The 13,791-nt window shown below is 46.1% G+C and overlaps 1 protein-coding gene across 1 annotated transcript in view; it reads right to left on the bottom strand.

Moving 5' to 3' along the window:
* The window catches only part of LOC111144787 (G protein-coupled receptor kinase 5), a 207,394-nt gene extending 193,903 nt beyond the window's left edge, over window positions 1-13,491 (bottom strand). Inside the window, exon 1 of the mRNA XM_022499248.1 lies at window positions 13,188-13,491. Coding sequence (XP_022354956.1) covers window positions 13,188-13,239 — 52 coding nt within the window. The 5' untranslated portion in view covers window positions 13,240-13,491. The remainder of the gene's footprint in view (window positions 1-13,187) is intronic.
* Window positions 13,492-13,791: the final 300 nt, after the last annotated feature.

Below are 13,791 nucleotides of genomic sequence, written 5' to 3'. Positions count from 1 at the left end.
TGGAACCGGATAACCCTCAGGGTTATGCCAGAAGACCCCCAGCATTTCACTGAAACGACACTTGGTTTCCAAAGTGCCTCACAAATTTTTCCCAGCACCCATCCATCTCACGGGAAACTAAACACACAGATGTGGGGAAGCCCTACAACATGTTGTTGCCTGAAAACAGCTGCAAAACAGCATGTATACAGTCTGCCACTCATGTAAACGGATGAGTGTGCTCACACGTGCAGAGACACAGAGATCGGGAAGAATGACCCCCTAGATGGGAATGGTGACTATCCCTGAGAGGTAGGACTGGCAGCCGAGACACCTGGGAGGACAGAGATTTTTGACTTTCTTCTTGCTGTTTTGCACTGCTCTTTGAACTTTTCTCTAGCAAACAGGTAGACTGTCTGAGGAAAATTTTTTTAGTCTTAAAAATGAGGGAAAATGACCCCTATTTAGCTGTGAGTCACAGCCGTGCACTGGATTCTTTTTCAAACGTCTCATGTGTGTCAGTACGGATGTTCCCAATAGCTGGTAAAGCTGTGGAGGGCGACAGCTGGGGCGGAGCGTGGAGAGGGGTCGGCGCCGGGTCCAGGCTCTGGAGTTAGCAGAGGACCGAATGGTAAGTCACTCACCCCTCTGAGCCTCCAATTCTTCATCTACAAGAATGGGAGAGAGCAAAACACACTCACAGGATTACAAAGATCAACTAAAACCATGGACACAAAGGACTTTATCATTTTTAAGTGATTCTCTTAGAAAAAATGGGAGGGACTCCATTATTCACCATTTCTCTTGTCAGAACCTGCCATGCACACTGTAAGTATACACCAAATGCTGGATTTATGACTCTGGCAAGATGCAGAAGCCAACCCAAGGCTGTTCCCATCAGAATTTTGCTTCTGGGGAGCCCCCGAGCTCTCCTACTGAGAGTGGGTATTCAGAGCACAAGGGCCTGCACCCTGGGCGAATGGAATTATGAGCAGACATACGTTCACTTCTAAACACCTGCCCAAGAAGAACCTGACTCTGAAATCCTTGACCCCCTCACGCTCACTCCTGAGATGTCTTCAAGCTGCCAAAGAGACGAGTGAGAAGACCAGACACGATGATCTAAAACCATCAGCCACCTAGCAGTTACCAAAATGTAAGCTGAGACGTAGACTCGAAGCGTAGCCGGAAACTAAGCCACACCTTCCTAACCCGTGCAACCACTGAGGAAATCAGGTTTGTCCTTCTTTAATTTATATTCTGTTATATGTTATAGAGAATTAAGCTTTAATTTTAAAAATCCCTCTAATTGGATGCTACTGATGGGAAGACATCTGGGGCAAATATCTAGGCTCGGTGCATTCCATCCCAAGCAATGGTTAGTGGTCTGCAGAATGAGCGTGTGGCAAAATAACCAGTGGTTGCTAATTAGTATATATCACAGGTTTTGGCATCATCCATAAAGCCCCGTCACGCTGGCTTCTTCCTCTCCAAAGAGGATTACAGAATTGACTGTTTAGACATTTTTTTTTTCCCCTCCAACTTAACATACATTTTCCTTGTCTTAATTGGATCCAGCCTCTTTGGCCATAAGCAGAAAGGCGATTTTTCTATAACGATCGCATCCTTCGCATGGCAGGCCGACAGACTTTCCTAGGTCTGGAAGGATCAGTGGCTTCCTATTTTCTTTCCATTTGCTCAACCCCGTTCTAGTCGTGATGTGAAAAACATGTGAAGATTGTGTCCTAAGGTGCCTTCGATTTAGCCAAAAAAGGTATGACGTTACCGGCATGAGACATCTCCTCCAACCCACACAGAGCCTCAGAGAGAGGCTCGGGAGAACTGTTTGCCCCGAATGTTTTGGTCTAATGCAAATATTTATTTCTTCCAAAACAAGTAAAACAAACCACTTCCAAATTGGGGATGGGGGTGGGGGAGTTTGCCAGACATTTTTCACAGTTAAGACAAACATTTGGGAAACATTTTCCAATTTGCCCTATACCTTAGTTAATCTTTCTTAACCACATTGAATCATTTCCTAATTTACCATCTACTGTGACATCAAGGCCATTTCTTGAGGGTCTTACTAACTTTCTCTGTTCTCCCCCTCTCCTCCATGTAACTTAGGTAAAACATCAGGCCAGCGTTTCTTGAACACACAGGGCACACATGGCTCTGACAGACACCCTCCCTAATCTGTGACTTAGAGACTTGGGGACAGGGACGCACGGCAGCACCAGGCTTGAGAAAAGTTGGATCTTGAGACATCCTTTGCCAGTCAAGTCTGGGGCCCCATTCTCTGTCCCCACCCACCGCCTAGTTTTCCTAGAGCTTGGAGTTCCTTCCCACAGATGTTATCTGAACATCCCCACGAGCTCTTCCGGAACGCGTTAACAGACAACGTTAAGATGAAGCAGAGCACGTTTCTGCACCAGCCCTCCCAAAGCTGTTTTTCCTGGGCCATTTGTTGACCTCTCCAGCTTGTTTTCATCGTACAAGTGGTGTAAAACCTTTGCCAAGACGGAATTCCATTTTCAAATGAGGTTTCACAAGACCTTTTATCAGACAGGCTCACCAATTACACTGGCTGAGTTCTCTCTAGCCTGTACTTGGGCAACCCTGTCCTTCACCCCTCTTCTCTTCTTGAAGTGGTGAAGTCTGGAGGTTCACCTTCTCTGCAGGAGCAGATCAAAGGCTTGAGTTCCTGTCCCCTCATTACCAGGCAGTGACACCATGCTGCCGCCCCTCCAGCACCTCAATTTTGACAGGGACCCCCAAGAAGAGACTCTCGGCTAGCAAAGATCCTCGAAAAGGAAAGCTGCTAAGTTAATGCATCCCGTAGACATACACACACACACACACACACACACACACACACACACACACACACACACGTTAATATGGCCTCTAAGTGCGAACATCTATAAACTTACCACTGAAAAACGGGAAAGGGTTAACACTGAGAAGCCTTTCTGGGGGGAAAACGCTGCTTCACACACTCTCTCTGAAACGGAAAGGGGGACCCCCTGCAATCTGGCAGAGGAATCACTCTGGTGCGTCCCCCCCTCCTCTCCCACCCTAGTCTGCTTCTTTTGAATTTAGTGAAGAAAACTGCAACCATCTGGGCACACACCTAAGGTACCATCAGGCAGAGACGCCTCATGACAAGGGTTTCCCAGGGGGAGCAGGTATCCAAGGAAGGGCGGACAGGGGGCAGATGTGATCTGCACGTGCTAAGCTGATGCCAGCAGGAACTGGCCTGCCCAGGGCCCATCTATGGGCTCTGGCAAGGAAACGGAGGAACATGCTGCCACGACATATCCCCACCACCACCCATCTGGTTTAATGCCCTGTCCCTCGGGGACAATTCTGCGGCTCCTCAAGATTCTCTCGGAGTCCTGCCAGGAGGAGATGCCAAGAGGCTGACCTTCTCTTTTGATATGTCGGTATGTGCGAGGGATGGGGGAGAAGATGCAGATAGAAGAACACCAGTAACGGGGCTACAGAAAGGACCAGAGCCGCCATGCGCGCATGCATATCCCCCCCCCAATCACAGATTCATTTGAGTTGATAAACAGTTCTACTTGTTTGTTTGGGGTTTTTTTTTAAGATTTTATTTATTTATTTATTTATTTATTTGAGAAAGCATGAGCATGAGTGCTGGGGAGGAGCAGAGGGAGAGGGAGAAGCAGAGTCCCGACACGGGGCTCGATCCCAGGACCCAGGAATCAAGACCTGAGCCAAAGGCAGATACTTAACGGACTGAGCCACCCAGGTGCCCCAACAGTTCTACTTTTTTTTTTTAAGATTTTTTAAAATTATTTATTTATTTATTTGTTTGACAGAGAGAGAGAGAGCGAGATCACAAGTAGGCAGAGAGGCAGGCAGAGAGAGGGGGAAGCAGGCTCACTGCTGAGCAGAGAGCCCGATGCGGGGCTCGATCCCAGGACCCTGAGATCATGACCTGAGCCGAAGGCAGAGGCTTTAACCCACTGAGCCACCCAGGCGCCCCAACAGTTCTACTTTAAAATGCAAACACCCACTGGGAGGATTCACCTATCAGTAGTCACTCACAACCTAGTAAGAAATTACCACAACCAATGGCTCTCAAATTGGCATTGACCTGAAATCAGGATCCATGAGGACAATTATATTCCCATTACACCTCTTTCCCAGGAAATGGGACAGAGACCCTCTTTCTCTTCCATAATTGCAACCTCATGGGCATTCACATTTAGAAACCATACCACCCAGAGCAATAGGTTTGTTTTTGGGCTTATGTTACATGGGAGGGGAAAGATTTATTTTGGAACATTAAAGGACTCTGGAGGGTCGCTCTGCGAAAGTCCACAGTTCAAGTGACTTCCTTTCATCTCTGTCTCACTGTGAACCAGAGGAATCTCCATTCTAGCAAGTGGAGACCAGACCAGTAGACCAACTGAAAAGACTGGGGGCGGTCAGCGTGCCCCCCTGGGCCTCCGCCACTTCACAACATGGGAATCATCTTATCTGTTTATCTGAGTTTCTTTGGCTTTCTGCACATTCCCTGGAAGTTGTCCTTTGAGTTTCATTTCATTGCTGCCTTTTAAAAAAAAGACTGATACTCCACAGATTACAAATTCCTAGGGACCAAGCAGGCCCTGTGAAATTAGCCTAATTTATTACTGACTTCTGTCAGGAGGATGTTACCAGTTGATTCTCTGGCACAACTTCAAATAGAGTTCCTTGCTCCAGACACCGAAGAAGGGCAACTAACTGTTTGAGTGTTTCAAATGCTTACGCCGCTTTCTAAGTGCGCTCTAACTGGGTTATCGTCAAAATCTTTTAAATCTCACAGGAAACAGTTTTTAAGGAGAAAGCATTTTTTTTTTAAGATTTTATTTATTTATTTGACAGACAGAGATCACAAGTAGGCAGAGAGGCAGGCAGAGAGAGAGGAAGGGAAGCAGGCTCCCTGCTGAGCAGAGAGCCCGATGCGGGACTCGATCCCAGGACCCTGGGATCATGACCTGAGCTGAAGGCAGCGGCTTAACCCACTGAGCCACCCAGGCGCCCAAGGAGAAAGCATTTTAAAGTGGACACAAAGATGCTCTGTTTCTGACATCTCTCTTTATGATTTTATTTTAGTCTGTGCTGTTCAGAAGACATGGAAAGCCATAAAATTGTTTTACCTATTTTCACCCTCCTTTAAAACAACTTTCTGAAGTCCATAGAAAGAGTTGGGTTGTTTTTGGGGTTTTTTTGTTTTTTTCCTTCCTTCTGTGGATCTACCATACATACAATGTTTTTTCTCAATAAAATGACTGTTTCAAAATATCCTCACATCAGGAGTTTCAAGAAGGAACACAGGGCTCTGTCCGTATCTCTAATACACACTTAATTTGAATCAGGAAAGTCAGTTGCTCAATCTAGGCAAATTTCCCAACAAGATATGAAAAAAAGAAAAAATATGGCTGGCTCACCACCACCGGTATCTGTGAGTGCCCCTGAACTAAATTTGTCTCCAAAGTGACTCAGTCCTAATCCCTCATCCCCCAGCTCCCCTCCCTGCCTCTGTCTCTTTCCCTCTCTCTTCTCCATACCCTCCCCATTTCTCCCTCTTCCTCTCCCTTACCTCCCCGCTGTTTTCATGTCAAAAGTTTAGGGGATTATCACCCTCTTCTTAAAATTGAATGTGTAGAACTCTGGAGCAGCTATGTCCAAATGAACTTTCTGCTGTGCTGGGAATGTTCTGTATCTGTGCAGTCCAGCAAGGGAGCCGCTGGCCACACAGGGCTCCTGTGCACTGGAAATGTGGTCAGCATGCCTAAGGAACTGAATTTTTCATTTTAATTCATTAAAATATAAAGAAGCACATGTAGCTAGTAGCTACCACGTTGGACAGCACACCGATTTAGAGGACTAGAGAGCTTTAACCCTTCCAGGTCATTCCAGGTGACAGGCTGCATTCCTCCAACCAATCCCAACAAAAAGCCAGAAAGGAAGGTGCCCTCCAGCACCTTCACTCCAGAACTGTGACCCAGCAACCGCACCCAGGCCACAGCCCTAGAAAGATCTCCAAAGTTCCACCTGGAAGGCACCCCGGCACACCAGTTCTCCTCTTAGATCTTCTCATTTCTCCACCAAATGGACCTCTTGCCCTTGTTTTTAGTGTTTTCCATTTGTAGGAGCTGACCGTAATCAAACTCAATGTCTTGGAAAATTAGTGGTTGTCTTCCACATTTCGGGCCTATCCCTCAAGTGTGACCTTTGCATTATCCTTAAATCCTATTTTTGGTCCCTCAGGCTATTTTCCGAGTTCTAGGAACAGCAAAGTCAATATGGTGACCTAGCGAAGCAGGTCACAGCACTGTCAACTTTAGCTTTTGGGGGGAAAAATCTAGTTCAACTCAAATCTGATTTACCAGTTTAAAAGCCTGAGATGAAGATGCTGATGACAGGCCAATGCCCCCGGTCCAGCCACCTGCAGCAGCGCCTCTGCCAGGCTGACGTCTCCCCACAGGGCCCTTCAACAACCAGATGTTGAATGAATGAGTGAGTGAATGAATGAATGAGTGGTTCTACCCTTTGTCCATCCCCAAAGACAATTTGAGAATGGTTTTCTCTAAATGAGGAATTGAGGAGGGGGATGTTATGGTCTAGTCTTAGAGGTAACTGCCTTCTTTTTATTTTATTTTATTTTATTTTTTATTTTTGTAAAGCTTTTATTTATTTATTGAGGGAGAGAGAGCCCGAGCAAGAAGAGGGAGAGGGAGAAGTAGACTCCCCTACTGAGCAGGGAGCCCAACTCCAGGCTTGATCCCAGGACCCCGGGATCATGACCTGAGCCAAAGGCTGATGCTTAACTGACTGAGCCACCCAGATGCCCCAATTGCCTTCTTCTTAAAACACAGCATGATGGGTACAAAGCGGAGTGTATCCTCCAGTGTTTAGATGGTACCAAATGGAACAACATGGTCTTCACTCCAAAAAGATCAGTTTTAAGAGGTTTCATTTATTGATTAAAATTTTTGCAATCTTTAGGATATTTTTAAATAAAAATTTTCACTGAGGTAATACAGAATGTGGGTTGTTTTTTGTTTTTTGTTTTTTTAAGATTTTTATTTATCTATTTGACAGAGAAAGAGAGACAGTGAGAGAGGGAACACAAGCAGGGGGAGGGGAGAGGGAGAAGCAGGCTTCCCATTAAGCAGGGAGCCTGATGTGGGGGGGCTTGATCCCAGGACCCTGGAATCATGACCTGAGCCGAAGGCAGACGCTTAACGACTGAGCCACCACCCCCAGAATGTGTTTTAAAGTAGCAATCACTCCTACTATAAAAGCCTGCACAATCCATTTTAATCATTTTAAAATCACATCTTAAAACCCTTTTTCTTCACTATTCTATTTTGGTGTGAGGTGTGGGGGTGGGGGGAGCAGGACCGGAGAAACTCTTCTTGGTTGGTTTCTTTCTTTCTGTCTTTCTTTCTTTCCTTCTTTCTTTCCCTTAAGATTTATTTATTTGAGAGAGAGAGAGCAGGAGTCGGGGAGAGGCAGAGAGAGAGACTCTCCAGAAATCTCCCCACTAAGTATGGAGCCTGATGAGGGGCTCCATCCCATGACCCTGAGATCATGACCTGAGCAGAAACCAAGAGTCGGAAGCTTAACGGACTAAGCCCCCCAGGTGCGCCTCCTGATTTCCTTTTCTATGGGGTCACTGTCTGTGGTCACTGTCTATGGTGCTCTCAAGTTTCTGCTCAGTTGCATGGTCGACCATGGTTAATATACTTTTGCAACCATAAGATGGTTTTTATTTCAAAAAAATGTCTAAATATTATAATGCTTTACCTTGAGCCACAAATATCTCAGCAACAAATATGAACTTTAAATACTGCCCACAGGGTGCCTGGGTGGCAACGATCAGTTAAGCGTCGGACTCTTGATCTCAGCTCAGGTCTTGATCTCAGGTCATGAGTTCAAGTCCCATTTCAGGCTGCACGCTGGGCATGGAGCCTACTTCAAAAATTAAAAAAACAGGGGTGCCTGGGTAGCTCAAAGGGTTGAGCCTCTGCCTTCAGCTCAGGTCATGATCTCAGGGTTCTGGGATCGAGCCCCGCATGGGTCTCTCTGCTCAGCAGGGAGCCTGCTTCCCCTTCTCTCTCTCTGCCTGCTGTTCTGCCTACTTGTGATCTCTCTGTGTGTCAAATAAATAAATAAAATCTTCTAAAAAATTTAAAAAATAAAATAAAATAAAAACACATATTGCCCACAGTCCTGGATGGTTTCCCAAGAACACTGGAAGTTCCCAGGTATGGGCTGAATAGCCCTTGATAAAGGTAGATTTGGATGCATATTGGGCTCTTCCCTGAATCCTCTTAGACATTACTGAAGTCTTCAGCCCAGACCCAAAGGCTATCATTTACCAAGCCACGACAAGAGTTACAGCTTCCGAAGACATCATTTAAACAAGGATTAGTTTGGTCACTGGAAGAGTTTGGGCACTTTGGAGTTTAGAATCTGACAAGCAGCAGCTAAGCTACTGAAAGAGAAGAGTCTTGTGGGCATTGATCTGATGATTTTTAAAACAGGCTGCTGGATTAATTAAAATCATCCCTTGAAATCTTTCTGAAAGAGAGCAAGCCATTCTGAAAACACTGCTTTTGGTTTCTCTACCTCAAAGTCATCAGTACTGAAAAGACACTTGTAAAAAATAAAAGGCAGTTTTCATTTAAGGGCATTGTACTTAATAGGGCAGGCAGTTTCCTGCCAGGGGTGAACCCCGCAGCTCTCAGCTCAGTAAGATTGAAGGGAGAAGCCCCAGGGAGGACCAAGTATGCCTGCCTGCCGGTGACAGTGAGGAGGGAGTCTGTAAGTTTCAGAGACATTCCAGTGTTCTCATAATGAAATACACTGACACGTCAGTTTCATCATCATGAACCAGGGGTACGAGGGAAAGAGGGAAGGGAGCACAGGCTTTCAGCCGTGTGGTGGAATACTGAGTCGGTCCTGGCAGAGCTGCCCTTCACCAACTGGATGAAGGTTCCCACCCCCCTCCCACCATCCCTAGCCTCTGCAGGCAAGAGCTTCACCAGGCCCCTAATCTTGATCATTGGGAAGATCCAGGCCAACAAGCCACAGAGTTCTCTGAGAGAAAAGTTCCTATACATTCTGCTTCTGGGAAATTGGGACCGATGGCAAAGTCATTACATTTCTGACTTCTGGGTTCCTGGGCTCAGTGCCTGCTAGGATCATGCTCAGGAAAATGTGATTAGTACTCCCTCTGTCACCGTTATTGATCAGATATGGCTACGGCTGGCCTGTGAAGAAAGGTGAGCCCTTGCAAAACTGCTTCTTAACCACCATTCACTCAAGAGGGAGGCAAGACATCTAGGATATGAGAAAAACATAAAAACCTTTACTGCAACAATAAAACCAGAAAGAAACACACAAAAGACACTCTGCAAACACTTTTTCCCTCATTTCAACACCAGGTTGCTTGCCAGTTTTCTGAGATTCTAAAATGTAAATAGATAGTCTGGGTCTCTTTTCATTAAATGCTTAATCACTAAGCTCATTTCCATATATTGGCATGAATTCAGTCTCATATTCTTTTTTTTTTTCCTTAACCACTTTTTAGAAAAGTAATCTAAAATTTCTAAGAGTGATCAAGTCATGAGACTTATAAGACCAGGACAAACAGCCCACAAGGTACATTTGGGAGGTTTAATATTCTGAACTTAGATTATCCAGATCTATCTTTTCTTATTTCAAAACAACTTTCATAGGGGTACCTGGGTGGCTCAGTGGGTTAAAGCCTCTGCCTTAGGCTCGGGTCATGATCTTGGAGTCCTGGGATTGAGCCCCGCATGGGTTTCTCTGCTCAGCAGGGAGCCTGCTTCCTCCTCTCTCTCTGCCTGCCTCTCTGCCTACTTGTGATCTCTGTCTGTCAAATAAATAAATAAAATCTTTAAAAAAAAAAAAAACCTTTCACAAAGGTGTGATTTGTTTGCTATGTTTTATAATTACTTACAATGACTCATTTTACTCTAAACCACTTACAGATTTCCTATTTTATTGATATATTCACGTTTTCCCTTTATACATATTATGGTAAGAATCTGAATTTACGGTGAACTAAGAAGCCATTTGCCTTTAAGAATGCATAACAATAATGAGATATAGGACCCAGAATTACCCACCAACATGGACAACTACAATTTCCTTTACAGCATTTGCAAAGTGTGTCTGTCTTTCTTCAAGGCCTGTTTCTCTATTGTTCGGGACAAATGTGACTTTTACTTGAAAGCCACATTTTAAATTATTTACAGTGTATTTTGTTAAGTGAAGTAAATCAAATTTCACATATGCCCATTATATTTCTCATCTGTGACCTTTCGTAAGAGCCTTCATGTAAGAAGGGCTTTTAAACACTCTAAACAACTCAGATTATTAAGTATACTATAAATTTTACATTAGATGTTTCACTAAACTGACTGAAATTTTCATTTCCAAATATCTGGATAATGGGATTTGGGGGGGGGTTCCTTAATTTAAAAGAATGACTTCAAGAATATGATAACTGAAAAGAGAAAAATAAATTGATTTTATTTCTAAAATCTTCCATACTAACTAGAATATAGGTGCTCAAATATTTAATAAAGACCCAAAAGAAAAGCGGAAGCACATAAAATCGGGGACTCTCTTTAAATGTAAGAAAGGAAGATGGAGAGAAACGCAAATTCAGAAAATGAACTGTCAATGTCAGTGATTAATTTTTCTCATTCATGTCTCTCCCTTTCCTTACAGACAAGGCCCTCTCCATTTCAAAGGCATGAAGCTATTTTCTCACCATGAGATGATTCCCAAACTCTCCAACAGAAACTGAAAAGACTTTCAAAGGCAAAGGAAGTGAAAGGCACATTCTCCAGCACTTTTGATCACTGTAATTCAGTCATTCCATAGACGCTTCCAGCCTGCAGTTCTCTTCCCTAAAGTTCTGAAAAAAACAATTTGTTAGCCTGCCAAACAAAAATATCAGACAGTAAAAAAAAAAAAAAAAAGAAAGAAAGAAAGAAAGAAAGAAAGAAAGAAAGAAGAAAAAACTAGAGAGACCAATTTGGGAGAGAAAATTGACAACACTTTGCCAACTCCAAGCAAAACATTTTAAAAGAAGCAACCAGGGGCACCTGGGTGGCTCAGTGGGTTAAAGCCTCTGCCTTCGCCTTAGGTCATGATCTCAGGGTCCTGGGATCAAACCCCGCATCAGGTTCTCTGCTCAGCAGGGAGCCTGCTTCCTCCTCTCTCTCTGCCTGCCTCTCTGCCTACTTGTGATCTCTCTCTGTCAAATAAATAAATAAAAATTTAAAAATAAAAAATAAAAGAAGCAACCAAAGGCTGAGGGAAGAAAAAACCCAGGAGAACGAACATATAGAGCATAGATCTAAGGAACAGGATTCCTCCTTAGAGGAGTAACCAGTGAAACTTGCAAAGCCTCCAGCACCATCATATCCAGTGATTTCCCAAGAAATAATTTCAGAATGGAGGGAGGGTGGAAAACTTTCCCAGCCCCCAAGCCCCAAGATGTACAACCATGTCCCACCACTAGGTGGCGGTTGCAGCGGCGGCGAGAGCTGGGGGCTGTTTTCTCCGCTTCTTTCCCTCCCGGACGCACAGCCCTGTTCAGGGGAGAGCCCCTCGTCCCCACCTTGATCCAGTTAGCTTAAACGGCAGGTTCGGTAGAAAAAAAGAAGCTCAGGCCTTAGAAACCTGAAGTCCTCAAGTAACAGCCACTCCTACAAATCTGTTCACATCAAAGCTGAGCCAGGGAGGGGGGACGGACCAGCATATTTTAAACTCTGCTGGGGTTTTCAAAGCAAACCTTCCAGGTGGCTTTAGAGCGACAAGTGGCGACAAAATCACGACGTGAACGCTGGTTTGAGTTACTGAGCCGTGCATCACCCACCGGCACAGCGTGTACAGAGCCACAAGGGGATGGAACTGCCTGGGTAAACATGAATCGTTTTATTGCTAGCCAGAAATTCTTCCTTCATTCATCAAAGTGGGTGAATGAAAATATTAAGTAGGTAAGGCATTTTCGTGGACTGCTCCCTGAGTAGCCCTCTGAAGTCAAGACCTTACTTAGGCTGCCTTCTACCTTGGGTGTCAAAGAAAGCCTCCTCCCATGAAAGGGAAAAACCACTTCCCCTTTTTGTAAAACAGCTGCACGCCAGAGCTCAAATCTTGGCAAAAGAGATGTTACATAAATTCCAGGTGTTCCTAAATATGTATGTTTACACGCAATCATTTTAGGAAGCATCTAAGTTTCTGGGCCACTTTTCTTTTCTTTCTCTCGCTCTCTTTTTTTCCATCTCAAGGAAGAGTCAAAATGTGTGTTTACAGCTTTGACTTAGGCTCTTACCCACTTCGTTTCGACGATATTTCCTCCCAGCTAAACGCAGGAAATCTAATAATTAGCACCCAAAACGCATCTAAGCACCCAGCACACTTACCTTTCTTTTCTTAACTGAACCGAGATCAGACAGTTCAGTTATCTCTTCCTCCCATCACCAAAGGGGGGAAAAACCCAACTCTGAAATTCTGAATTATTTTCTAGGTGATTTGTACAGCCATATCTCCCGTAATTCTATGAACGGGCTAATTCCTTAACATCTTACTTTGCCTTTAAAAGGCTTCCTTCCACACGACGGGATTTCCCTAAGAAACATTCCCAGCGGATGGTTTCCAGCAATAGCCTATATCAACTCAGCCTGCGCAAGCAAAGACTTGGCTTCTGCTAATTCCACTCCCCCCCCCACACCCGCCCCAACACACACACCGATTCACACTCACAGAACCATCCCGGGCCGACTTGAAAAGCTATTTCGTTTGCATGTTTGCCCATCTCTTCCTGAATGAATGCTTTTCCAACTGACCTTTCAACAGCTGCTGGGATGGCAGGGTCTGTAAGGTTAGAGCCGGAAACTAAGGGAGATTTTAGCATCTTAATCCCTGCAACCTCGACCTTTCTGCTTTTCTACCCGAGTCCATATTCTCGGAGCCCAAGGGCAGGACCCCTGAAGCCTTTGCAGAGCAGCCCTCCGAGGTGTCCTGCTCGCGACCAACTCACTGCGGGCATCCTGCACACGCACAGCCCCAGCCTACACGCCGCCCGACACCCGCACCCTGGCCCGCGGCGAATACGCCAGGCACGCACCAGCCCTGCCTCTTACCTTCCCTGGCTTTCAGCAAGACCGTGTTGGCCACGATGTTTTCCAGCTCCATTGACAGTCGGCGGTCAGCGAGGGAGCCTGCCGGCGGGGCTGTCAGCTGCTGGGGGTGCTGCCGCTGCTGCTGCCGCTGCTCGGGCTGCCGCCGCTGCTGCCGGAGCCGGGAGCCGGGAGCGAGCAGCCCGCCTTGCCTACCGCATTATTCCTGCTCTTATCCCTCGGAGTTTTCCCCCTCTGCAAAGAGGAGCCGCCGCCGCCGCTTCTTCCTCCCTCTGTGTCCCCCCTCCCCCCTCCCTCAACAGTCTCCCCCCCACCCCCCACCCTCCGCGTTTCTCTGTCACTCCATTCTCCACCCCTCCGGCTCCCTCCGATGCTTTAATGCTTCGGATGCTTCTGCCTCCCCTCCGTCCCTCCCGGGGGTGTGGTACTAGCAGGCTCGGGTGGTCGCACTGCGCAGGCGCCAGGCGGGCCGCGCCTCCTGCCTCGGCGCTCCTGGCGCGGGGCCTGCTGGGACTTGTAGTCTTGCGGGCGCGCCGCCCGAGCCGGAGTGGCGCGCGGGCTTCCTGAGTCGGAAATCTGCCTGGGGACTCGCACCCGGACTGAAGGC

The sequence above is a fragment of the Enhydra lutris genome, unplaced genomic scaffold (genome assembly GCF_002288905.1).
Source record: "Enhydra lutris kenyoni isolate GAN:26980312 unplaced genomic scaffold, ASM228890v2 scaffoldscaffold12, whole genome shotgun sequence".
Classification (NCBI taxonomy): Eukaryota; Metazoa; Chordata; class Mammalia; order Carnivora; family Mustelidae; genus Enhydra; species Enhydra lutris.
The sequence above is the reverse complement of the archived record's forward strand: the minus strand, read 5'-3'. Positions and strand labels throughout refer to the sequence as shown.